The 25845-nt window shown below is 45.9% G+C and overlaps 1 protein-coding gene across 1 annotated transcript in view; it reads left to right on the top strand.

Moving 5' to 3' along the window:
• The first annotated feature begins 1561 nt into the window (after positions 1–1561).
• Positions 1562–25845, top strand: part of NAALADL2 (N-acetylated alpha-linked acidic dipeptidase like 2) — a 756283-nt gene continuing 731999 nt past the window's right edge. Inside the window, exon 1 of the mRNA XM_054984198.1 lies at positions 1562–1615. Coding sequence (XP_054840173.1) covers positions 1579–1615 — 37 coding nt within the window. The 5' untranslated portion in view covers positions 1562–1578. The remainder of the gene's footprint in view (positions 1616–25845) is intronic.

The following is a 25845-nucleotide window of genomic DNA, read 5'->3' as shown; positions in this document are numbered from 1 at the left end:
ACTGAACAAAGCTTGGAACCCTCCTCCAGGCTACAGAGCCTTCCTCCAAAGAAAGAGCCACTGATGGAAGTATTTATTTTGGAAATGTATATGCCACCCTCCACAGAGGCCCTATTTGCCCTGCTGTGGGGCTCCATGCAGAGTATTCCCTCAACCTGACTTGTGCCTGACATAGCATCAAGTTTGGACCTTACTTTACACAGATTCCCTGGTACTTATAGCTTAATCCTGAGCGGACCTAATACACCTACAAGACCTTTTACTGGTTCCTCACATCGTTGACTCTGACAGGGTGGTTTTATGTTAGCCTCTGAGTGTGGATCCCTGCTTTCATCTTGCAAAGCATTACACTTTTACACTAACACCTGGGCCGAAACGTCATTTTACCACAAGGGCAACTGGCAACAAGCCATTTCTTTTCTTTTCTTAAGTGAAAAAAGGGGGGGGGGGTACAGAAAAGAAGGGAAGAGAGGGGAGGCAAACAAAGCAGATATAACACTGTATGTCAAAATCTTTATAGCTATAGCAATTAAATGTTTTCCAAAATAAGCAACACATGGAAAATTCAGACCTATTTCTATACATTATTTTAGTAATAATAAAAAGAAACAAAAGACAATTATTAACCCAGACATTGCTTATTTCTTAATATAACTGATTATCATAGCCTTAAAACCTTTAAAATAAAATAATATTAACAAGCCATTTTTAAACGGCTGCTGACAGACGTTTGTGCAGCTCCATCACATAATCTGTATTTATTTTATTTATATTCCACCGTTCTCCCCAGTCGGACTCAACGCAGCTCACATTGTTCTCCTCTCTTCCACAACAACGTTGTGAGGCAGGATAGGCTGTGTGTGTGTGTGACTGGCCCAAGGTCACCCGGTCAGCTTCCATGGCAGAGCAGGGATTTGAACCTGGGTTCTCTCAGACTCTACTGCAGCACTCTAACCACTACGCCACTCCTAATCTAGTGCTGAACATTGAAATGTGAAATGCACCCCCTCCCCCATACCAGAGAACATTCCTTTCTGTCCTTCCTAGGGTTGCCAACTTTTAGGTGGGGCCTGGTGATCTCCCAGAATTACAACTAATTTCCAGACTACAGAGATCAGGTCCCCTGGAGGAAATAGCTGCATTGGAGGGTGAGATTTACAGGGTTGCCAACCTCCAGGTAGTGGCTGGCGAACTCCCAGAATTTCAGGCTATAGATATAGAAAATGGAGAGCAGCCTCTATGGCATTATACCTTGCTTAGGCTCCCCTTCCCAAACCTCATCCTCCCCAGACACGCCCCCCCCCAAACTCTAGGAATTGTCCAACCTAGAGTTGGCAACCCTGGTTCTTTCCCCTCTTGCCAAAACCTTCGAAACCCGTACTGGGACGGCCGAGCCCAGGACTTTGCAAAGCCGCCTGCTCCTAACAACAACACTTTGCGCAATCTGCCTAAAAGCGAAAGTAACCGCAGAGAAGATTATAAAAAAGAGCGCAATGGGCACGGGGAGGGTCGGAGGGCGGGCGAGCGCCGCGTTGTCCGAAGCGCCTGCTCCTTCGGCGCGGGAGATCAAAGCGGGTGATGTCACCGGCGAGAGAAACAGGTCAGGCGAGCCCAGGTAACTCAGGAAGCAGGTTGCTAATTATTCCCCGAAGAAAGTAAGGTGTACGGTTACATTGCTGCAGTAGGAAGTCAGGAGGTCAAACTTTCCCAGTAACCGACTCTGCTGGGGAACTTTGCCTGGCGCCTGCGGAGAGCTGCAACCTTCCCTCCCCTCCACGCGTGCAAACTCTGGTTTGGGACATGGGAGACACTGACCCGGGCTTTCCGAATCCTCCCGTGCAAGGTAAGTGCGTGCAAGCGGCGAGGAGCCGGGCTCAGGTGCGCCAGCCAGCCTGGGAAGGTTTCCCTTTCTCCCGGCGCAAGCCAGCCTGTCAGACTCCTCCGGGGAGCTGCGCCTCTGCACGTGGCGGCGGATTGCTTGGAGGAGAAAGGGGGGAGCCCCGGCCCCTCCCTAGGAGCCTCGTGTGTTTGTTGTGGGAGCTGCTTCGTGCGGTGGGGAAAGGATCCCACAGTTGCGCTCGTGGCTTTGGCCAGGGCTGGAAACTTGCCAGCTTCAAACTTCACGTTGCAGTTACTTGTGAGGGTTGTATTTTGTAGCGCCCCCCCCTCCTCCCCCAGTTTGAAAACATACTTAGAATTGTAATGAGGGCAAACTTGAAGACTTTACGTGAGACGTGCCAGTAAACTAGTTTCAGGTGGGTAGCCCTGTTGGTCTGCAGTAGAACGGCAGGAGCCGAGTCCAGTGGCACTTTTGAGACCAACAAGATATTCAGAGTGTAAGCTTTTGAGAGTCAGAGCACCCTTCTTCGGTGGCACCTTAGAGACCCACTAGAGTTCCAGGGCATGAGCCTTCATGAGTCGAAGCTCCTTTCCTCAGACTCCTCCTGAAAGCTCATGCCCTAGAAATCTAGTGGGTCTCTAAGGTGCCACTGGACTCAAATCTTGCTCCAGTAAGCTAGAGGTGCTTGAAAGTTCAGTGGTGCTTCAGGGTCCCCTGACAGTCAGCAGAAGAAATCCTGTGGCCTGTCACAAAGTGCCCGTGGCTTTTCTAGAGGCCCTTAGCTTGGTCCTAAAGGTGGTTGTGTAATAGTAATTGTGTAGGAGATGTCCAGAGGTTCTGCTTCCTGGTAGGGGTGCATACAGTAGCCACTGGTTTATGTTAAAAACTTCACTCTTGCTTGCAAGCAAGACAAACTATCTGGGGGGGGGGGCAGGAAACCCTCTAATGGGACCCAAACGAAATATTCCATCCCATCAGCAGAATTGAACTTTCCTGCCCCTCTCCTCACCCCACTGTAGCTCATTGATGTCAACAAAATGCTGCTCTTGGAGGATAGGGGACCCCGTGGAGTAACAATGGAAGTGTCTGTAACAGGATGAGGGAATGAGTGAGACTGGGCAATTTCATCTGGATCTAACCCACAACTGTGCTGACTGGGTGAGAAATGATATCCTTGGAAATCCGCCACCGTTCTTAAGTCTAGATGAAGGAGATCCAAAGGTGCAATCAACAATGCATGCATACATGTTCATCACTACATCGGCGTACTTCTCACGTACAAAAGAGCAGGGGGAGGGGTTTCTAGGAAAAGAGGTGGCGGAACTCTCAAGAGGGAAATGAGGAAAAAACACACGGGATTCTTTGAAATCATATTACTTTCAAGCACTATTGCCGAGTATTTTCAAGAGGTGCTGGAACTCCGTTCCCCCGCTTTCCCCCTGAAAAAAAGCCCTGCAACGAGTAATTGCGGCACAAACTCTATAGACTTTTTCATGTATTCGTTGGACTGTTCTGTTCAGAATTCACTGTAAATCACTGGAGTGAATAAGAGCAATGAGATGGAATTGCTGGTCATATTGGATACTTGTTTGTCAACTGCTCTTCCGAATGTGTATCACACTTCCCTCCGTGTGCTAAAAAGATCTTGTGAAACTCTTGAGAGGAAGGATTTTGTTTTCTTTTTTGCAAGTCTGTTTAATGCTGCCCTTTCAAGGAAGGAAAAGGACCATTTTGCAAAAAGCTCCAGGAACAGCCTTGCTTCTCGAGAAGTATTTTGCAGGGCTGAAGAATGGCGTTCCTTTTTCCGAGGAGTGCGTTTGCATAGTTTTTCCTGCAGTATAGTTCTGAGTGCCTCCAGCAAGAAATCTTCCTCGAGATGCTAATCCACTTTTTCAGAGATCTTACTCTTTAGGGTAATGGGCCTCGATTATTCTCTCTACTTGACTCATTCTGCTGCTGGCCTAAATCCCCCTGTGGAGAGTAACTGAGGCTGTTGCTATTCAGCCTCCATTTCAGGCCTACAAAATTTGCCTCTTCAGAATCTTCTTCCCTCGTGCAGTTCCAGAGATTAACCATCTTTCTTCTATCTCTGGTAGGGTTCCCTGAGAGTCCACAGATTTAAGGATGATTTTTAGGGCTATCCTTTTGTTTTTAATTGGAAAGAGGCTCTATGGTAGCAACAACCAATGTAATAGGCTCAAAATCAGATGGGAATTGCAGCGGCGTGGTGGTGTGGGGATTGAAACAGATGCACATGCTAATTTTATATAGCTGTTTGAAGATTTTGTGACAAATCATTGTGGGCTGTGACACTTCTGAGTTTGCCTGGGGGCTCATGTGATGGGATCCTCTTCTATTTTTTTAAGTCCCTGAACACAGAAATCTAAGATATCAGGGAGAAGGTTAGGCCAGAACTCTTTCTTTCTACGTACAGGGATTTTATACACATATGGAGGAACATTCAATCGTGAGCCCCTGGTTGGACACTGAATTAGTAGATGACAGGCTAGCTAGGCCTTACCAGTTTACTAACTCTACAACACCTGACCTCTTCCCTCTTTCTCCCAGGCATCTCCAAAGTATTCATAAGTCAGAATTACATTGCTGCCTGTAGTAATCTGTCATTTTCTTCCAGAGGACATTTCAGTTCTTCACAGACTAATGGTGCACTCCTAAGAAGAGTTACTCCAGTCTATGGGCTTAGAGTGGAGTAACTCTTAGAAATCAATGGGCTTAGAGTGGAGTCACTCTTCTTAGGATTGCGCTGTGCATATTCATGTGGAATACGTAGCATTTTGACCATGTGAGTAGTTCCTGAAAAGCCTTTTGATGTTGTGCATTCAGTATCGATGGGGCCATGGCTCAATGGCAGAACATTGGTTTTGCATACTGAAAGTTCATGGACTCGATCCCTGGCATCTTCAGTTAGAAAGATCAATCAATAGGTGATGGGAAGACCTCCACTAGACACCCTGAAGAGGTGCTGCTAGTCAGAGTAGACAATACTGATCTGGATAGACCAAGGTTCTAACTCAGTATAAGGCAGCTTCATGTGCTCAACATATCCCAGAAACTTAACTTATGGCGCCTGGAAGCTCTATTCTTATCCATTAATGCTGGGATTTGCATGGGTTTTAACAGGTTTCCCTGCTAGCACAGTTCATTCTGATAACTAGGCTGGCCATGGCTCCTGTGTGCACATATTTAGTTCATTTTGCATACAAATTTATCGGGCACAGACTATGGGCCTGCTGCCAGGGCTTGTGTGTGTGTGTGTGGAAATTCTTGTGGTGCATAGCAGTGCTGGATACCATAGAGATAATTGATGATACTGATGAATAACCATGAATAATAAAGGTGTATTCTAATGCTCTGTGCAATTATCACTGCAGTATTTTTTCATGCAAGTGTGCTAATGATGGCTGAAGAGTGCTTGTCTATTTGTTGCATAAACAAAGTGGAGTCATGTGGCACCTACCAGATGGGCACACTTTTATTCAAGCTTTTTTTTTAAAAAAAAATCAGGCATAAAATGCACCTGAGGAGGTAGACTGTAGTCCATGAAAATTTAGGCTAGAATTTTTAAGATACTACAAGACTCCAGTTTTGCTTTCATTGTGGTAGGCTACCAGTGCAGTCCCAAAGAGAGTTACACCCTGCTAAGCCCATTTACTTCAGTGGGCTTAGAAAGGTGTAACACTGTTTAGGATTGCTCTGTAACGCAGCTGCTTCTCTATCCAGCTGTTCTCACACATTTGTAAAAGTGCCCGGGCAAGCTTGATTATTTTTCTGCCTCACCAAAGAGCTCAAAGACTACTTACAGGATGTGAATCTAAGCTAAGCTCCTTTTTTTTTTTTTTTGGTGTGCGGGAAGATACTGCACATCAAAGCCTAGGAGGGCCCCTTAGCTGTCAGGGTGGGTGGTAAGGATGTAGTTAATGATCAGGCATGGGGTGGGGCATGAAGTAAGAGAGTGCCCCCAACACCTCTTATGACAGCAAAATTGGGGCAATTGGGGCAAGGCAGGGATTTTTTTCAGGGGGAACGTGGGGGAACGGAGTTCCGGAACCTCTTGAAAATGGTCACATGGCTGGTGGCCCCGCCCCCTGATCTCCAGACAGAGGGGAGTTTAGATTGCCCTTCGCGCCGCTGAAGCGGCACAGAGGGCAATCTGAACTCCCCTCTGCCTGGAGATCAGGGGGCGGGGCCACCAGCCATGTGACCATTTTCTCTGAGGGCAACCCACTGAGTTCCACCACCTCTTTTCCCAGAAAAAAAGCCCTGGGGCAAGGCAACACTCAACTAGCGTAGCCAGGCCCAAAGGCAGCTGGGAATGGAGCTATCAGTTCTGGCAGCTCCCGGTTAATTGGGACCCTGGTATCCAACCTCTGCTACCAGCCATTCATGGTTGCATTCTGCCTAGGTTGGAACATAAGTCAAACAACAAAAGAAAAGTGGTCTCTTAACACAGCAAGTATACACAGAGGACCCCGTTCAAAGACACAGTCTCCGCTCAGTGGTCTCTTAGGACTGTGTCTTTGAACGGGGCCCTCCGTGTATACTTGCTGGAACACAAGAAGACCTGGTTCTGAGTCTGACCAGTGGTCCATTTAGTTCAGAATCCTGTTTCACCCTGTGGCCAACCAGTTGCCCTGAAGGGCCCAGCCCTGGCAACCAGAGGGTTGCTGCCTCTGAATATGGAGCTTTCCTTTTGTCATCACTGCTAGTAGCCATTGGTGGGTCTCTTCCCCATGAATCTTTCTAACCCTCTTCTGAAGGCACCGCTCTTGTGGCTATTGCTGTGTGCAGTGGCAAAAATCCCACAATTTAATTGCTTATTGGTAAAAGAAGTACTTCCTGTTGTCCATCCTGCCTGTCAACTTCCTCGGGTGTCCCCAAGGCCAGGTGTGATGGGAGAGAGAGAAAATGCTCTCCTTTTTATCCACCAGAGGCATAATTTTAGAAACCTCTATCAAGACCCCTCAGTACCTTTTCACACAGTGAAACGTCTCACGCTCTTTAGCCTCTCTTTGGCCTAAGCTGTTTGTGGGTCAGCTGCTGATCTCTTTTGGAATCCCGTTCCTCATGCCGCTTTCTGTGTAATCTTAAAGTGCATGCTGGGAAGAGGGCTGAAGGAGGGTGCAAGATGGGCTCAGGTAGCTCCAGATGCTTTAAAAGAAACTCGAAGACATCCTTGCTAAGACCTCCACGTTCCTTCACCGAACATCCAATTTTGGTATGTCTTGGTTCTGAGTTCTCACCGCACTGCCAGTTGGGGCAATTCACGAGGTCACCAGCGGCTCCTAAAACACTTTCTTTCACACCCAGCAGCATGAATTTAGAGGGCAAAATCTTTCTCCGTTCTTATCTTGCTGCCACTTCAAGCTAGTATTTCAGATTGCGATGGTGAAATGCATATAGTTTCATTTTCCTTCAGCTTACCGTAAAGCCTGAAGCCAGCAGGGTGTGGCTTTTGGAATGGGTAGAAAGTCAACAGTGAAGAATAGGCCTTTTGATGGCTGCTCGTTTCAAATTGGCACCCGATTCAAAGAGAATACGTATCAGTTTGAAATCCTTTATTTCTTTTAACACTTGCCTGGGCTGCACAGACCCTGTCTGAGCATTATTGGTATCTGCTTTCCTCTCCTCTGCTTGCTGCCGTTCTTTTGGATCCATGAAGAGATAGGCTGCTTGCCCAGTTCTTTCTCACATACATTAAGGCTAATTAGGAATGTGTTATCAGCATGACGGCATCGAAATTGATGCTCGTTTGCGCCTTTGCCACCTGTGTCGGATGCCTGAAGCGTCAGGAAAGGGCACCTAATGGAAAATACATGGGTCAGGTTCTCTGTTTCGAGCCCCACAGACTCAAAAAAGGGTTACTGTGCCGGAACGATGATGTGAAACACTTTCATGGGTCATGGAAAATGCTGCAGGCTTGGGCCCGAACGAGATGTGATGTGAGATACATTATAGGCTCATTTTTGAAGGTAAAAAGCAGCCTTGGGGATGGGATTCTGACTGTAGATGTGGTGCTAGGGAGGAAGGTTGACCTTCTTCCCCACCCTGTTTTACCAATGCAAATTAAGCCCTGCAACTATACATGTCCATTTGGGAGAGCTCCTGGGAAGCAGAGGATATGTGATGGGGGAAAGAGTTGATTGCCCCCTCCTCAAGCTTCTGACCCCGAGGGGTCTCTCTGTGCTTTCTAGTCCCTGGCTGCCAGGTTGGCTGGAAGATGAGCAAATTGCAGCTAGGGTACCACCAGCAAACAGAGGCAGATGGCACAGATGGCACAGCCTTGTTATTGCCCAACTGGCGGGCTGAACGGCTTCTGTCTTTCAGCTGGAAGCAATTCACCCATCATCAGCTGATGGGGCAGCGCCCTTTCTGGGGTCATCTTGATCACTCAGCTCACCCCGGCATCTGAGTTCTCAATTGCTGATCTCTTTGTCTTCCTTGTGTACAATCTCATAATCTCCTATTTATTTGGGTCAGTTCCCGTTTTGCAGTGAATCGCTGCCTGCCTTTGCCTTTGGAGCATCCAAATGAAAGAATGTAAGTGTACACAGGCATTAGAGTACTGATTCCAAAGTTTCTGCTGTTACTCCAGGGAACTGATCTCTGTAGTCTGGAGATCAGTAGTAATTCCAGATCACCAGGTCCCACTGGGTGGTTGGCAACCTTACAAGAGTTGCCATGTCCCTTGACTCCCTTGGTGGGAGACTGGAAGCCCAGCACCTACTTTTCTGTGCTCCTGGGTCCTTCTTTCACTCCCAGCTTGTGCAATTACATCACTTCCGGGAAGTGATGTCATTGCACAGGGTCAAAGAATGGCTGGGAAAGCTCCTGTGAGTTGAATCGGCTCACTGCAGGGCAAGTTTTGGCCTGAATCGGGCTGCTGTGGGCACGGGAGAATGTCATGCCATCTGGGGGTGTGCTGCACCACCTGGGGGGGGTGCCCCGAGGACCACACTCCCCCCACTGGCCAAGTGATTGGGAAGGGTGGGAGCAGGTGATCCCCTGCCTCAGGTGGGGGAATGGCACCCCTAAACTCTACCCTGGAGATCTGTTGCCAGTCAGATTAGACAACAATGGCCTTGATAGACCAATTGTCTGACGCTGTAGAAGGAAGCTTCATATGTTCATCTGGTGACACAGTGGGGAAAAATGTAGGGGAAATGGTGGCCAATGGAGCAAAGTAGGCAGTAAACTCCTGTGTAGATGCTCCATTGCCAATGTAATCAATGCAAATAGAGGATCCTTGCTGTGGGGAATGCAGCACTTGTTGCTAATTAATTGCTATCTATTACTCTTTCCGTTAGTCGCATATTTAGTGGTGATAGAAAAAAATCGCTACCTGCAATCTGAAACAGATGGTTTGTGGATATCTGCACAGTGATATGTTATGTTGATTAGACGTAGGCAGATTTCTTCACTTCTGCTGCTTTATCGTTCTGCAGCGTTGTGTTATGCCAGTTTAATGAGAATATTTTCTTAAATGAATTCCAGAAATGTGAAGTTTGCTGTGGTTTGTAGTGCCTTTAAGACATTTGTATGTACATTAATAATAATAATAACTGTGCTTATATATCGCTCTTCTAGACTGATTAGAGCCCATTAAGAGCAGTGAACAGGTTCTGTGTTATTGTCCACAAAATGCAACTGGGGAGCTGGGGCTGAGAGGCTTACTCAAGGCCACCTGCTCAAGGCAGTAGTGGGATTTGAACCAGCAGGCTGCTGATTTTCAGCCCAGCCACTTAACCACTATGATACAACTGCTCTCATTAGTAGGGCATGCCCAAGCACTGATAAAGTGTTGTAAAATAATCATCTGCAGGTGAGTATTCTGTGAATGTATCACATTCCTTTTTGTGTGGTGGGTTACTGAAATGCACTGGCACCACTGGCATGCCGGGAAACCATAATGCAAAATAGAGTTGTAACACCACTGTACATAGCATTGAAGTTTCTTGTTCTTTTCTTTACAGGGATGTAGAAATGTGCATGTGTACACTGGTTATATACAGCCAAACTGAACATTACAGTAGCCATGGGTCTAACCCATGGCTGCTGATGCCATTTGAGAGGAGTTTTAAAATTGCCACAAGGGCCGCAGCGTGGTGACACCATGCAATCTTGTCCCTTTTTGAATGCTGAAATAGTTGTGGGGGCACATGAAAAAGCATAGGGGGAAACAAGATTGCATGGTGCTGTTGTGCTGTGGGCCTGATCAGGTCACTCATGGCAATTTTAAAACAGCTAAATTCTCCTCTAAAACGGTGTGAGCATCCATGGGTTGGATACGTGGGTGCCGTAACGTGTAGTCTGGTCAACCAAAGGTAGAAAAAAGACAGGCATGAGTTGAAACACTGCAGTTTTCTCTGTATTATTCAGAAACATACAATTAAAGTCTGGAAAATTCTGAAGCTTTGGAAACAGGAGCAAGTAATTCAACACTCCAAGATCTGGGGGGAAATGTGGATAAAGAGCATGTTAAGTGCATGGAGAAAGTTGGGGGAGCAGCCTACACTAATTGGCTGTTGAGAAAGGGATGGCGCCTTTGCTTGTGCTGCCACTGGTGGAACAGTGGGACAGAACAGCCTGTTCAGATGTTGTCATCACACTGTGCCTGTGCAGCTGCCTTCAACACCTGGGGTTTTTCTTTTTCTTTCTTTCTTTCTTTCTTTCTTTCTTTCTTTCTTTCTTTCTTTCTTTCTTTCTTTCTTTCTTTCTTTCTTTCTTTCTTTCTTTCTTTCTTTCTTTCTTTCTTTCTTTATTTATTTATTTATTTATTTATTTATTTATTTATTTATTTATTTATTTATTTATTTATTTATTTATTTATTTATTTATTGTCCGCCTTTCTCACTGAGACTCAAGGACGGTTACATAGCATGAGATTAGTACAATCATTATTGAGGACATTTCCATACAGTGTCAAGGACATTTCCACAACAATGTCATAGGATTTTACAAAGACGCAGCTTTAGCAAGGATCCAATTCAGAGTTGGAGAATTGCTGAAACAGAACATAATCAATTCTAAGACTGACATTAGATAACACATGAAGCACAGATAGTATAGGAATATATATTTGAACAACAGATAACATGCAAGGCAACATAGTGGTGAAGTCTATGGTCCCTAACTCATTAGCAAAGCATTTGAGACCCCCCCTACAATACTTCCCTCCTATCTGAGTAAAAAGCCTTTTTGAATAATTCGGGTTTGCATCATTTTCAGAAAGTCAGGAGAGTGGGGGCTCTCTTGACCTTCTCAGGCAGACCATTTCATAGAGTAGGGGCCACCACAGAGAAAGCCTGTGTGTGAGCTGCTGTTGATTTTGCTCATGTGCAGGCTGGCACCTGCAAGAGACCCTGTTCAGATGAGCGAAGCTGCCGTGGAGGAACATAAAGGAGTGAAGCAATCTCATAGGTATGCTGGGCCAAGGCCATGAAGAGCTTTAAGTGCACTGTGGCAGGATGCCACTTAACCATTACCCAACAATGACAGTCAAAGGGCAAAGAAGCTCCGACTCGCTCATAGGCCACTCAATGGCAATGTCTGAGTGGTACAACTTCATTTCATGTGTAGCAGCATTATTAGCATGTTTTTTAAAAGTGGGAATGAATGGTGTTTTCCACATGGGGACTATTGTGTATGGTTTCCCCCACTGCGGATGCCAATATGGCATAGTGGCAATGGGGCTTCCATGTGGCAGGTTTCCCCGACCCAGGCCCCCGACAATTGAATGCTGTTGCATCACTATAATCATCTGTGGATCAAGTTCTCTGGATTCCCAGCTTTCCATGAAAAGTAAACCTCTAGCCCTTTTTATTGTAGAGATATGCTTTCCCCTTATATTTAGACAATGAAAAGATGAAAGCTTGGAATTCAGAAAGCCTGAAACATAGGTTCAGGGCTTTTTTTCTGCTGGAACGCGGTGGAACAGAGTTCCGGAACCTCTTGAAAATGGTCACATGGCTGGTGGCCCTGCCCCCTGATCTCCAGACAGAGGGGAGTTGAGATTGCCCTCTGCTCTGCCGAGCGGCACGGAAGGCAATCTAAATCCCCCTCTGTCTGGAGATCGGGGGGGCACCAGCCATGTGACCATTTTCTCCGACGGCAACGCACTGGGTTCCACCCCCTCTTTTCCCAGAAAAAAAGCCCTGTATAGGTTTGTTGTAACATTATAGCGATATCAAGTGAAAGCAAAAGAATAAAAGCTCCTAGGTGGCATGTGAAGGAGATGGCTCCTCTGGTGACAGGGCAGAAAAGGGGGCTGCCGTAAGGGCGGGACCAGGAAAATCCAAATGTTCACCTCTTCCACAGCAGACATTCAAGCTTTGCTGCAAGTTTTCCTGAAATTTCACGAAAAGAAAAGTTTGAGAAAAATCTGAGAAAAGCCAGGGAAAACCTGGGAGGTGCATAAGTGCATCATGATGCTATGAGCAAGCAGGAAAAAAACCCCAACTCCCAACAGCATTGAACCTGAGGCAGATAATCCATGTGAAAAAAGGTCAATAAATAAAGATTGGGCCTGGGGGTGGGGGCATCTGGTGAAACACAAGAGCCTTTCAGAAACGCAAACTTCCGCACGCCAAGGATCTCACCTGACTTCTCATACTAGCCCTCTCTCGACTCAACTCTTCCCATTCCGTCTCCTTTTCTGTAATTTTCTGTAAAACTAAAGTGAAGGTGTTTATTTCTCCTGTTGTATCTGAAGAAGTGAACTCTGTCTCATGAAAGCTCAAAGAGGAATAAATGTTAGTTTGTAAGGTGCCTAAAGGGTGCCAACTCCAGGTTGGGGAATTCTTGGAGATCTGGGTGTGGATCCTGGCGACGGCAGGGTTTAGGGAGGGACAGGGCCTCGGCAGGGTATAATACCATTTAGTCCATCCTTTTAAACAGCCATTTTCTCCAGAGGAACTGAGACTTCTGTTCGGACTTCTGTTTGGTTTTGCTACCATAGACTGACACCACAGAATCTCAAAGTTGGAAGGGGCCATACAGACCTTCTAGTCCAACCCCCTGCCCAATGCAGGATAGCTCACTGGGATATTCCTATATTTGAAAGCAAGCATCGTTCCTTTTACTGAATAAAAATGGCAACCGGCCTAATTTTGGAAAATGAACAGTCTAATGTTATTTTTAAATGGAAACATTTCTGTCTGGCTAGTGTCAAATGTGTATGATACGTACCATCTTGGAGAGAGAGAAAACGATGGCTACGTTTTTCTTTTTTTCTTATTCATTGCTAAGCACCTTTTATTTTGCATATGTGACTGCAGTGTTGGAAGCTTAAGTTGTATTTAATGACTAATGTGCTGTTTGCTGAGATGACATAAATTGGGTGATGAACTGCATGGTATGAGCTTGTGGTTTGGCGTGACTGAAACAAACCTAGGCTAAGTGACAAATCGGCCTGAAACCTGAAAAAATATTGATTTTACAGATGGGAAAACTAAAGCACAGCAAGGTTAACCATTTTGTCCAAAATGGCATACGGTGTCAGCTGTGAAGGGCTGGAAATAGAACCCGAGAGTTCCAGCTTCCTATCTCTGGCTCTGTGTCCTGTGCTCATTTAGGATTTAGGAAGCTTTCCAATATTCACAGGTGTGCTTGCCTGATTGTTTCTTAGCATAGCATGCCTGCTAATATAGCTTGAGCCGAGGCTGCAGCATCCCTGTGCAAAGAGTGGGAGAGGAAGATGACAAGAAAGGCGAATGAACAGAATGGATTTGGGTGAGGGAAATTCTTTAAATGCAGGTAGCCCAATCCAGGTAGACCAAGTCTACTGGGATTGGGCTACCTGCAGGCAAACCAAATGCAGGTAAGTCAAATCCTATGAGAAAAGGTTGAAGGAGTTTGGAATGTTTAGCCTGGAGAGGAGATGACTGAGAGGTGATATGATAACCATCTTCAAGTACTTGAAGGGCTGTCATATAGAGGTTGGCGCAGAGTTGTTTTCCACTGCCCCAGAAGGTCAGACCAGAACCAACGTGTTGAAATTAAATCAAAAGAGTTTTTGGCTAAACATTAGGAAGAACTTCCTGACAGTTAGAGCGGTTGCTCAGTGGGCTTCCTTGGGAGGTGGTGGGCTCTCCTTCTTTGGAGGTTTTTAAGCAGAGTCTAGATGGCCATCTGACAGCAATGCTGATTATGTGAACTTGGGCAGTTCATGGGGAGGGGGGCAGAATGGGTTACATCAGTGCTTGGTTTTCATGACCCTTCTTACATGACCTGGGTGGTGCCGATTGCTACCTTGGAGTCAGGGGGCGGTTTTCCACAGGCTGGTTTGGCTAGGGATCCTGGAGGTGTTTCGCCATCTTCTCGGCATGGAGCAGGGGTCACTGGGGCAGTCGGGGGGGGGGAGTATTTGTGAATTTCCTGCATTGTGCAGGAAGTTGGACTAGATGACCCTAGAGGTCCCTTCCAAACGGATGATTCTATGATTCTACCTCAGAGACAAATTAAAATTCAAGAGATGTACAGATTACATACACAGAGATAAATTTATAAAAAATGCAAAGAATACTGAAAAGAAAACCCATAGGGTAATTATAAGGTCTCTGAATCCATCCTTTCTTTTCCCATTGGTTTGACAGTCAAAGACTGTTGGTCAGGATCAGTGCTTACACCCAAGAAGATATGTGCCTCCTCAGTTTTCTAAGCCATCACCCCATCTTTCCTCTTCAACAGAGAAGATATAATGCTTAAGTTTTACTTGAGTTCCTAGAATGGAGGAACTGGAGTTCCTGAATTATAGCTTAGACTCCGGCCGTGCTCCACTAGCCCAAAAGAGATCATCTCTAAAATTGTAAACTCTTTCCTCCTTGCAAAGGGGCATATTTATCACTCGACTGCTACATCAAGGCATGCATAAGAAAGGGCCATCATGATTGCCAACACTTGTCTCGGCAAATGTGAAGGGATTTTGTGAGTAGTACCTGGGGACGGTGGAGTTTGGAAAGGATGTGATGTCACTTCCAGGTGATGCTCTAGGAGTTCCCCCTAATATCCTATGGTATCCATAGAGACTTGGGGAAATTCCTAGAGCACCATCATGGTACCTGTTTTCTGACCAATTTTTCTCCCACTTCTCAGTTTCTTGTGCAGGATTGCCCACCACAGGTGGGCAAATGGTAATGCTAGTAATTGTTGATATAATTATTCAGGTTTATCTGCTTTCATTACCTCAAAGGTAATGCTTGCCCTTGAAGTCCATTCATATGGTTCACAGCCTGCTATTAAACCACACAAAGAAGGCCGAAGCCCAAGGAGACCGTTATGAAATCGTTTACTGTTCTTGTTTCAGGCAACACACACCATTCAACGAAATTAGACTGATCAGGAGATCGAATGACTGTGGAGGCTTGCTGCCCGGAATTAACTGGAGAAAATGATACTGGACGACTCCTGCTCAAGGCGGTAGCTATTGGCACAACAGATTGGAGGCTTTGAAGAAGCGTATATATATATAGCGAAACGGGAAATCTAGCCGGGCATACCCGTTGCCATTCTCCCGTCGGGAGCGATCCCCCTGCGTGACCAGGCCCCTTGACTACAAATTGATTATAATTTCGTTGAATGGTGTGTGTTGCCTGAAACAAGAACAGTAAACGATTTCATAACGGTCTCCTTGGGCTTCGGCCTTCTTTGTGTTCTTTCTTCTTGGACCGTTCCCTTCCTTGACTGGTTTGCTATTAAACCACAACAAGAGATTCCCCCCCCCCATTTAAGTGCAGTAATCCAGTGCATGTGTGAACTGGACCACAGAGCAGCTGTCTCTTGTATACATCCCTAACCGAGGTTTACAAACTTTAATGAACTTTGTGGCCGCAATCCAGACAAAAATTAAGTTCTCCCACATACAACAGATAACCCCCAAATTTAAGATTTTAAAAGTTACAATAAAGCAGTCAGGGCAGGGGTGGATTGGGAAGTGAAAACAGCCCAGGAGCAAGCCAAGTTGAATGGCCCAAGCTAGCACTGCACGGGGCCACTTGGCTGGGACTGAACTGGTCATGAACAGCCCTGACTGGCAGAGATACTGAGATTTGGCTCTGCTTGCTTCTGCTGCCAGCGGCCCTCCACAGTTTCCCTGCCAAACAGCTAGTCTGTCACTGAAAACAATGTTTGACTCTATAGGCCATCTGGGAGCCAGTTAGGTATAGTGGGTTAAGAGCAGCAGAACTCTAATCAGGAGAACCGGGTTTGATTCTTCAATCCTCTTCTTGAAGCCAGCTGGGTGACCTTGGCTCAGTCACAGCTTCTTGAAGCTCTCTCAGCTCCACCCACCTCACAGGGTAATTGTTGTTGTGGGGATAATAATAACATACTTTGTAAACCACTCTGAGTAGGTATTAAGTTGTTCTGAAGGGTGGCATATAAATCAAATGTTGTTGTTGTCAAGTCTACTTTGACTGGCAAGTGCTTTCCAAGGTCTCAGGAGGAGATCTTTCATACCGCTTTCTCCCTGATTCTTTTAATTGGAAATTCCTTGAACTGAAATTGGAATTTTACACATAAAAAGCTCTACCACTGAGCTGCGGCCCCGCAACACTCTCCTCGAAACTTGCTGGACTTAGAAGTGTTTACCTCTGGCTGACTTCATTTGTGATGAGCCACCCAGTTTCTTTTGGACAGTCTGAAGTGGAGGCAAGTAAATCTGTTCTGCTGCAGATGAGTTAGGCAGCAACACTTCCCATGACTGTGTCAGCCACGCCCTCCCCAAATGCAGACATAGCCCAAGGACATGGCACTAGCTGTCAGAATTGCTCCATTTCCACTGATCTTTTCCAGGGGTCGAGTTGATGCATACAGATTACATCTAACGCTGCTCATTTCTCCAGGTCAATGCTGATGCTACATCTAGTAAATTTTCCCTCCCCCACACATCCACCTCTTTCCCCCAAAGTTGTTACATATGTATACTTCATTTAAAAAATCCATAGACAGTTGTTAGCAATCTTAAAACCTTACTACTCTTTGAATCTGCTAATTAACTTTGCCTCATACCAAGTTTGGTATTGCTAGAAAACTCAGTGTAGTTCAGTAGAGCCAGTGTGGGGTAGTGGTTAGTGAGTTGAACTAAGATCTGAAAGATGTGAAGTTTAGGCTAGATGACTGCCATGTGCTCTACACGGGGCTGCCCTTGAAGTCAATCCAGAAACTGCATTCAGTGCAAATTGCAGCAGTCCCTTTTTCATCTGGGGCTGGCTGACCGGATCATCTTACTGTTTTTTGAGGTTCCTTCACTGGCTGCAGATTAGTTTCCAAGTCCAGTTCAAGATGTTAGTGCTCACCGTTAAAGCCCTTCATGACCTGGGGCAAATAAACTTGAAGGACCTCTTCCTTCCCTGCATGTTCCCGTGCAGCAGCTTCACTCTTCTAGGAAAGCCTACTGGCTGTAGTATCCTCCTGTTTAAGACAAGTTCAGTATCCGTCTCAGCCTGAACTTCCACTGTCTGGCCTGAGCCTCTGGAATTGCCTCCTGGAAGAGGTCAGAGGGGCTCCTATCCTCCTAGCTTTCTGGCAAGGTACTGATCCCCAGTTTCCTTTGCAAAGTGAAAAGTTCTTAGCTCGTTTTTACAAACAGATTATGCATGTGCAGACTGGGCTGTTGCTGTTACTTTCTTTGGGCTCTGGGAGAAAGGTGGGTATAAAATATTTTAAATAAATCAATCCTTACTCTACCAAGCAGCTCAGTGGGTGACCTTGGGCCACTCTCTCAACCTTATATGGCCTCATAGGGTTGTGAGGATTAAAAGAGGGAGAGAAGCCATCTGCTGTCCTGAACTCTTAGGAGGAAAGGTGAGGATAAAAATTTATTAGCTAGGACCACTTGAGTCCTGTCAAAGTGACGGCATGAATCGCTTACCCCTGTGCTTTTTTGAATGGCATATCCATGTGTGTGTGTGTGTGTGTTTGTGTGTGTGTGTTAAAAAAAACAGCACATCCACAAAAAGCTTATGGCAGTGGCTTTTAAACTGACTTCCAGGGCTCTTGGAAGTTTAGTAGGAATTCTCTAGTAAAAAGGTTAGTAAACTTGCTCACTACCAATAATTGGGTCACATAAGAAGGTAGACCCCCTCCCCCCCTTTCTAGCTTTCCACTTTTTCCTGTTCTCTGGAATTTACAATAGCATTGTTTTTATACCACCAAATCCTCTTTGTTACTTTTTCAAAGATGGATCACCTTTCCAGAGAAATTTTTAGGAGGGCGTGCTCTAGATAGATGCTGTCCTCCACCCAGGTGCCTGGATATTGGAGCTACCCTGTTCTTCAGGCTAGTAATGTTGTTATGCAAGGGTCCAGACACAGGAATGTATTGTTATGGTTGTGGAATGCTCCTGTTTAAAACACTGTTCCAAAAAAGGAGTTCTGTTTAATAAAATACAGCCGAGATAGCATCAGCAAAGAGGAAATAAACCAAATGATGGCTGTCCTCCTCTAGCTCTGCATTGATGGATGTTTGCTGAACTGGCACCAATGTTAAGAAAATCACTAGGCTAAAATCAGTACATGTGGACTCACACTAGGGTTGTAGGCCTCCCGATGGTACCAAAAGTGGAAATCCGCTTTTGGTTCCAGTTGTAGTTCTGGGGAGGCTTGTTTTGTGTGACTTGGCCTCCAGGTGGTGGCTAGAGCTCTCCCAGAATTTCAACTGATTTCCAGACCATAGAGATCAGTTCCCCTGGAGAAAATGGCTGCTTTGGAGGTTGGACTGTATAGCATTGTACCCTGCTGAGGTCCCTTCTCTCCCCAAACCCCACCCTCTCTAGGCTCCACCCTCCCAAATTTCTAGGAATTTCCCAAACTTGGAGCTGGCAAGCCTAATTCACACTTGGGATAGGAAACCTGACAGACATTATTTCTCTAGTATGTATGATATTTGCCCCCATACACCCCACACTGGGGAAAAAACTCTGTTAGTTTGGAAAGACTGAGTTTTGCGTTGCAATTCTTGGCTTACTAATTCTGGGGAGAAGGGTTAGTGCTCATGTGTAGTTTTGAGCTCAGCCAGTTGGAAAGTTAGATTTCGATGCTTGCCCTCCCAAGCTTTTTGGGAATGACTTAAGGCAAGAGAACTTAGCAATACTCATCCATTTGTGGGGCTTGGGGACCAATGGAAGAAAGAGCCATTGAAATCCAGAGTGGTGATCTCCATATAGAATGAGGCTTGCTAGGAGTCTCAAACCTTACTTTTGAAACAAAATGTCCTGTGACATTGCCAACCTCCTGTTGGGGACTGGAGTTCTCCTGGAATTACAACCAATCTCCAGACTGTGTAGAGATCAGTACCATTGGAGAAAATGGCACCTTCGAAGGGTGGACTCTATGAGCTCCACCCCCAAATCTCCAGGAATTTCCTACTCCAAACAGGTAGGGTCATGGTTCAGTAGAAGAGCATCTGCTTGGCATATGGAAGGACCCAAATTCAATTCCTGGCCCCTCCAGTTAAAAGGATCAGGTGGTAGGTGATGTGTGAGACCTCTGCTTGAGACCCTGGAGAGCTGTCGCCGGTCTGAGTAGACAACAGAGTACTGACCTTGATGAACCAATGGTCTGCTTCAATACAAGGCAGCTTTGTATGTTCATGTGTTCACTTTCCTAAACTCATCTTTTGAAAACTGAGGTGTAAACTTTCAATTGAACAGGATCCAGTTTCAGTGGGCTGTGTACCATTAAAATTTTTACAAGGAAGTATCTCGTTTTTTTTTTCCTTTCTAATTTTTCTTGTTCTCGTTTGTTGCTTCAAAGCAAAAGGATACCTTGTAAACTTTTACTTACCTGGGTCTTAAAATTTCAATGCCAGAGGCCTCAAACCAAAACATCACCTGATTATTTGCCCCACTGCCACATCCAATAGCAAATGGAGATGCCCTATGGCAAGTTTCTGATCTGCCCACATTTTTTTTTCTTACTTATGGTTTTCACATGAAAGTTGCTTGAGTTTTTATGAGCATTCTAGTTGAACTTGGTCACTCTTGCCTTTGCATGCTCCTGTTGCGGCCTGTGATCCCATGCATCATTAAGAGCTGCCGTAGCATAGTGGTTAAATGGTTGGGATGTGAATCGGCACTCTGCTAGTTCAATTCCCACTACTGCCAGGAGCTCAGGGGGTGGCCTTGGGTAAGCCACTCCTCTTAGGCCCAGCTCCCCAGCTGCTCTGTGGGTATAATAACATCACTGACTATTCACCTCTATGAGTGGGCACTGATCTGTTGTTATTATTATACTCAAACAATATGGATGCCTTCTGAGCAACTGATAGGGTTGCCAGCTCCAAGTTGGGAAATTCCTGGAGATCTGGGGGGTGAAACCTGGAGAAAGTGGGGTTTGGGGAGGGAAAGGACCTTGGCACGGCATAATTCCATAGAGTCCACCCCCCAAAGTAGTCATTTTCTCCAGGTGAACTGATCTCTGTGGCCTGGAGACCAGTTGTAATTCCGGGAGATCTCCACTACCTGGAGGCTGGCAACTCTAGCTGTTGAGCTTGGTGCCCACGCATGCAGTATACACATGAGAGAACACTGTTTCATTCCTTTTCCCATCTTGCATGTGCAGCTACTGAGATCAGCCATTACGGATTACTGGAAACCTACAAATTCTTCCTCCCTCATCCCTGTCTCACTCCTCCTTGTTCTGTTCCAGCAGCATTAGAGCGTCCAAGATGTGGATACATGTAAAGAAAGGCATTACATATGTATTTTAATACATACGTTTGACAAATAGCTCATACTGCAGCTCTGAGTGGTATTCCGTATGAAGTGGCCTGTTAATCACTAGGTCCTGAGCACTGAATCTGGAACTTTATGCAAAGATAACTCCTGATTTCCGCCTAAGTGGCCCTCCAAGAGACTATTGCAACACACTCTACGTAGGCCTCCCCTCAAAGTCAAAGGAGAGATTCCAGTCGGTACAGAACACTGCAGCTCAATTATTATCAGGAGCTAGGAGCATACATTATACTTCCATTCTGCAGTCACTCCATTGGTTACCCATCAGTTTCTGGGCTCATACAAAGCCCTTCATGGCCTTGGCTCCTCGTGGCCAGGGCTGCCTCTCTCCCTGTGCTCCCCTGTACAGCAGCTTTGCTCATCTGAACAGAGCCTTTTGCAGGTGCCACCCTTCAAATGGACAAAAGCTTCCCATACATGCATTTTCTCTATAGTGGTCCCCACCGTATGGAATGCCCTGCCTGAAAAGGTTAGGAAAGCTCCCACTCTTCTGGCTTTCCAGATATTGTGCAAAACTTAAGTTATTCATACTGCGGTAATAGGGCTGTCCTATAAGGAAATGGTTCAAAGAGGTGCTTTGATAGAGGGATAGGGACTGTAGACTATACTGCTGTGCTCTGGATATTACTGTTGTTCATTATGTCGTGTCAAGTTGCTTATGTTTTGTTTCACCATTGTTTCAGCTTGTTTCTGCTCGTCTTCAACTTCCTGCAATCTGTACCCTATTGTACCATTTACAGAATGCCCCAGCTGTTGAATGCACTAAATTATACTTTGTATCCTGCCCTGAGTCTCAGTGAGAAAAATGGACTATGAAAAACAGAATAAATAATCAAATATTCATAGACTGAGCTGTAGACAAAACAGAAGAGCATAGGCAAGAGAGAACTTTGCAGAGGTGCCGTTCAGAATAAATTTTGCTAGTGCTGATGGATCAGTGGTTTGGCTCAGTATAAAGCTGTCAAGAGATGAATACAGACCGAGGAACGACCTTGCAGAAGGGAGTGCAAAAGGCTAAAGAAACTGAAAAAACAGAATACTGTTGGGGTTTCCATAGTTTTTTTTATCAATCCAGCTGCTGTGTGAACCCCCACCCATATGTAGGAGGGGATGCTTTACGCTCGCCACTTCCTGCTGGGAAAACTATTGCCTGCTAACTGTCTGTTTGCCAGCACAGGAAGACGGTAACTCAGGTGCCCTAGAAAAAGAACTTTGAATCTGACTGCTGAATGTTCACTGTCTTAAATTGCAGGTAGTGGTGAAGGGTGGCCATTTCTGGGGGAGAGTGTTAAAATCTGTACAGCTGTGCAGTGGGGGGTTGTATTCTAAGGTTGGTGGAACAGCACTTCCACTGGTAGGATGTCACTTCTGTTGCGGGGCTTTTCGCTAATTTCTTCTCTCATCTCATTGCAAATCTCTGCTTTGTCCTCTTTGCAGTTTGTGAGGCTTCTTTGACTGTCTGGGAGCAGAATTTTTTTTGGGGGGGGAATCAGTGAACTGCAAGGGGACATTCTTTTTTAGGTCACTCAAATATAGGATTGTCAGGTGTCCAATTTTCCACTGGACAGCCTAGAGGTTTTTTTGGACTGTCCAGTGGAAGCAGAGTAAAAAACCAGGTACCTGTGTGCTGGGCTGGCCAGCCAGCGAGCCTGCTCCCCCACCCGCCTGGGGAGAGGCTGGCCTTCTTCCATGCCCAGCATCCTGCATGCTTTGGGAGAGCCCAGCCCACTCGCCTGCCTGGCATCCTGCATGCCAGGGGAGAGCCATCCAGCCTGCTCACAACCCGGAGTCCTGCAAGCCTGGGGAGAGCCCAGCCTGCTTCATAACCCAGAGTCCTGTGTACTCCGGGAGAGGCTGGCCCACTCTCCTGCCTGCTATCCTGTGCACCTGGGGATAGGCCAGCTGCTCCCCCCTCTGGCGAGATGCCAGCCCACTCACCTGCCCAGTAACCTGCATGCCCAGGGAGCGAGCAGCTGGCCAACTGGCCCTCCTAGCCTCTTGTGTACCAGCAACAACATCACTTCTGGAAGTGACGTCGTCACACTAGGGTGTGCACACATAACTATATAAAAAAAGTAAGTAGCAGGGCTGCATCTGGGTTGGCGGGGTGGGGGGGGAGCCATCTGGTAACCCTACTTGTATAGGGTTTGAATTCACCCCAATATGAATGGGTATAGTTCCAGCTTTGCTAAAATAAGAGTTCTGATGTTTTCTGTTTACTGGTGCTCTGTATCTTCTGATGAACTTAGGAAATCCAGTTATTCATTGAGAACAGAGGCAAGTCTGAGCACCGCTGTTTCTTTGTCCCACTGTACCTTGCTGCAAACCTCAGTGATCTTGTGCCCTGGGCATAATGTCTGAACACATTCGTTTTCAAACGGCTTCCTGAATCACAATCTGAAGTCGGTAACGTCTTGTAGGTGAGACTCTTACTCTGCACTTGACCAACAACATTGTTTTCAGTCTTGAAAGCTCACTCATTGCTTTGTAGTTGAACTACCAAAACTGTCTTGATCTTAAAATTGGACCTGAAGCCAGACTGGAAAGGGTCAAGGGCAGAATGTGAGATCTTGAAATACAGGGAACACAATTACTCGATCACCTTGCGCCCCCCCCCCCCCCTGCAAGTTGGACACCTGCCTATATCTTGCTGGAACACTGATGACAATAGAGTTGGGAAATTCTGGCTTGGGACGTTCCTGGAGATTTAGGGGTTGAGCTGAGGAAGGACTTAATTTGGGATATAATGCCATAGAGTCCATCCAGCCATTTTCTCCAGGGAAACTGTGTTGTTGTCTGGAGATCCTTCGTAATTCTGGAAGATCTCCAGGCCCCATCTGATGTCTGGCAGCCCTAACTGGAAAATATGATTTTCTCAACAGAGATTGAGAGATTTCAGAATCTTGGGATGAGGGCCTGCTTATTAAGAAGAAATCATACAATACACCTAAAACAGGTGGAACTGACAATCTGGATGATGGAATCCAAGAAAAAGCTGTTAACAATTACAGCCAGAGGCACCCTAATTTTCTCTAAACAGGATTTTAACAGCTATGAAGGTCAGAGATCCTGTTTTCGAGAAGCGGCCTTCACGATATCTGTCAGGGAAACAATCCAAAACTGCCCTTACAGACCTGACCAAACTGTATTTTGTCCACCTCTTCTACCTGATCTACATCTAAACTTGAGTCCCCAGTTGGACTGGAACTAATTGATCATATCCATTTATATCTGACTCTCATTCAAACATGTCTTTTCTGTTCAGGCAATAGACTTTGATTCTTCTTTGATACTCTGGAAGTAGATTAGTTATTCCCATATATGGTAAGGAATATGAGTATCCTGTGAGTATCTATGTGAATCTGGCCCACTTTTCAAACGGAGACAGCACCCACACTAAAATAGCCCAAAGTGACAGCGCAACCTTCTTTTCCATAGCTCCACATTCCTTGTGTAAGGAACTGCTGGCTTAGATTTTAACACACTGGCTTGAGTGCAATGTAAGATCTGTGGCTAGGTGATGAAATACTACCATAAACTTGGGATGAGGAACTGTTTATTAAGAAGAAATCATACAATACACCTAAAACAGGTGGAACTGACAGTCTGGATGATGGAATCCAAGTAGTAAAGGGACTGAGTAAAATATCCCTCTCAAATGACAGAGCAGGGAGAAGGGAAGGAGAGGTGAGAGAGAGAGAACATGAGCAGGGATGGGGAGAGAGGGTAGAATAAAATATGAAACTATCATGGAGGAACAACAGGAATCTCATCAATGCAGGGCTCCAGGTCCAAGAAGCAAGTAAATCAATAAGAAAAAAAAGCCACATTTGGTGTTGTGTGTCAAATAGAATATAAGATGGTATTGAACAAGGCAAAATGCACACTTTAGGGAAAGACTCTGTCCTCTGTTATAGGACTTATGAATGGGGACCCAACGGCCAGGGACCAGAGTGTGTGTCTAGGAGGGAGTAGTTAATGTTAAATTGGGAGAGCTGTAGAAGGGTGGGTATGTCACTTGAAGGACAGATTGAGACAGGAGCAAAGGTGGGATGCGGAACTGAGGCAGCTGTCTTGGGATGGGGGACTGTTTATTAAGAAGAAATCATACAATACACCAATCCTGTCAGAAGTGACCCAGTGGAGTAACGATGACTTATGGCAAACAGTGACTTATGGCAAAAGGCCACCAATGAGGTTTGCGAGTCCTTGATGATTTAAATGTCCTTTCTGGAGGAAGCCCTCTTCTCCTAGAATTGTCCAGAGGATACCTTATCACTCCCAACAAGTCCAACTAGCTCAATCAAATCAGGGTTAGTCTTGCTTCTTCCCTTCAGTCTCTATCTTGGTTCTTTGCTGTCCAGAGATTTGTAACAGAAGTGCATTTCAGGCACAAAATGGAGGCAGTGTAACAGATTGTCTCATATATTTTATTTGTTACCTTATCCTTCCTCCAAGGCGCTCAGAGCGGCTTGCATGGTTCTCCCTTCCTCCAATTTAAAGTTCTAACCAACCTGTCAAGTAAGTTATAGCAAAAAGGACTGGCCTAAATTTGATGGGGGCGTGGGGATCTGAAAGTAGGACCCACCGATGTTAGTCTGACATGCAGACAGCTGTGCCGCACTGGCACAGGCAGTACAGAGCTGCTGTTCTTCTCTGTTGAGCAAGACCTGAGAGAGACATCCCCGCTCCTCCCCCTCCCCTCCCTCCAGGTGCATTCTGGAATTTGAAGCAACCCCACAGAGGCCTTTGAAAGTCAATCAAATGTCTGGAATCAGCCGTGAGATCCAGGTACGCTCAGCAAAAAGTTAGTGTTGGCTCATTGTGCTGGGCTAACTGAATCAGACTCTCTTCACAGTCCAGGAACAGCTTTCTCTCCACAAACTGACCATTTTCTTTGCCAAGGCATTCTCCTGTGGCAATTTTTAAGCGGGCTAGTGTCCTCTTCCGCAACCCATACACAGTGTGGTGGAATGTTGAATACAGATGACGGACACAATTGAATCTGGCCTAATCCCACGTGGACTGCAAGTGTGAGATAGGTTGCTGCGCTGGGACCGAGCAGCTGCTTTGCATGTTCAGAATCCCAGCTGACATCCCTGGCACCTCCTTTTGGAGGATCTCAGGCCAATGGGCAGAAAAAGCTCGTGCCCCAAGAACTGGGCAGAAATCAGCTTTTTATCCAGCTGCCACTGAGAGATTACAGCAGGATTCGAGTCCAGTGGCACCTTGAGACCAACAAGATTAAGCTGTCAAG

The sequence above is a fragment of the Eublepharis macularius genome, chromosome 6, assembly GCF_028583425.1.
Source record: "Eublepharis macularius isolate TG4126 chromosome 6, MPM_Emac_v1.0, whole genome shotgun sequence".
Lineage (NCBI taxonomy): Eukaryota > Metazoa > Chordata > Lepidosauria > Squamata > Eublepharidae > Eublepharis > Eublepharis macularius.
Note: the sequence above shows the minus strand (reverse complement) of the source record. Positions and strands in the feature narration are given on the sequence as shown.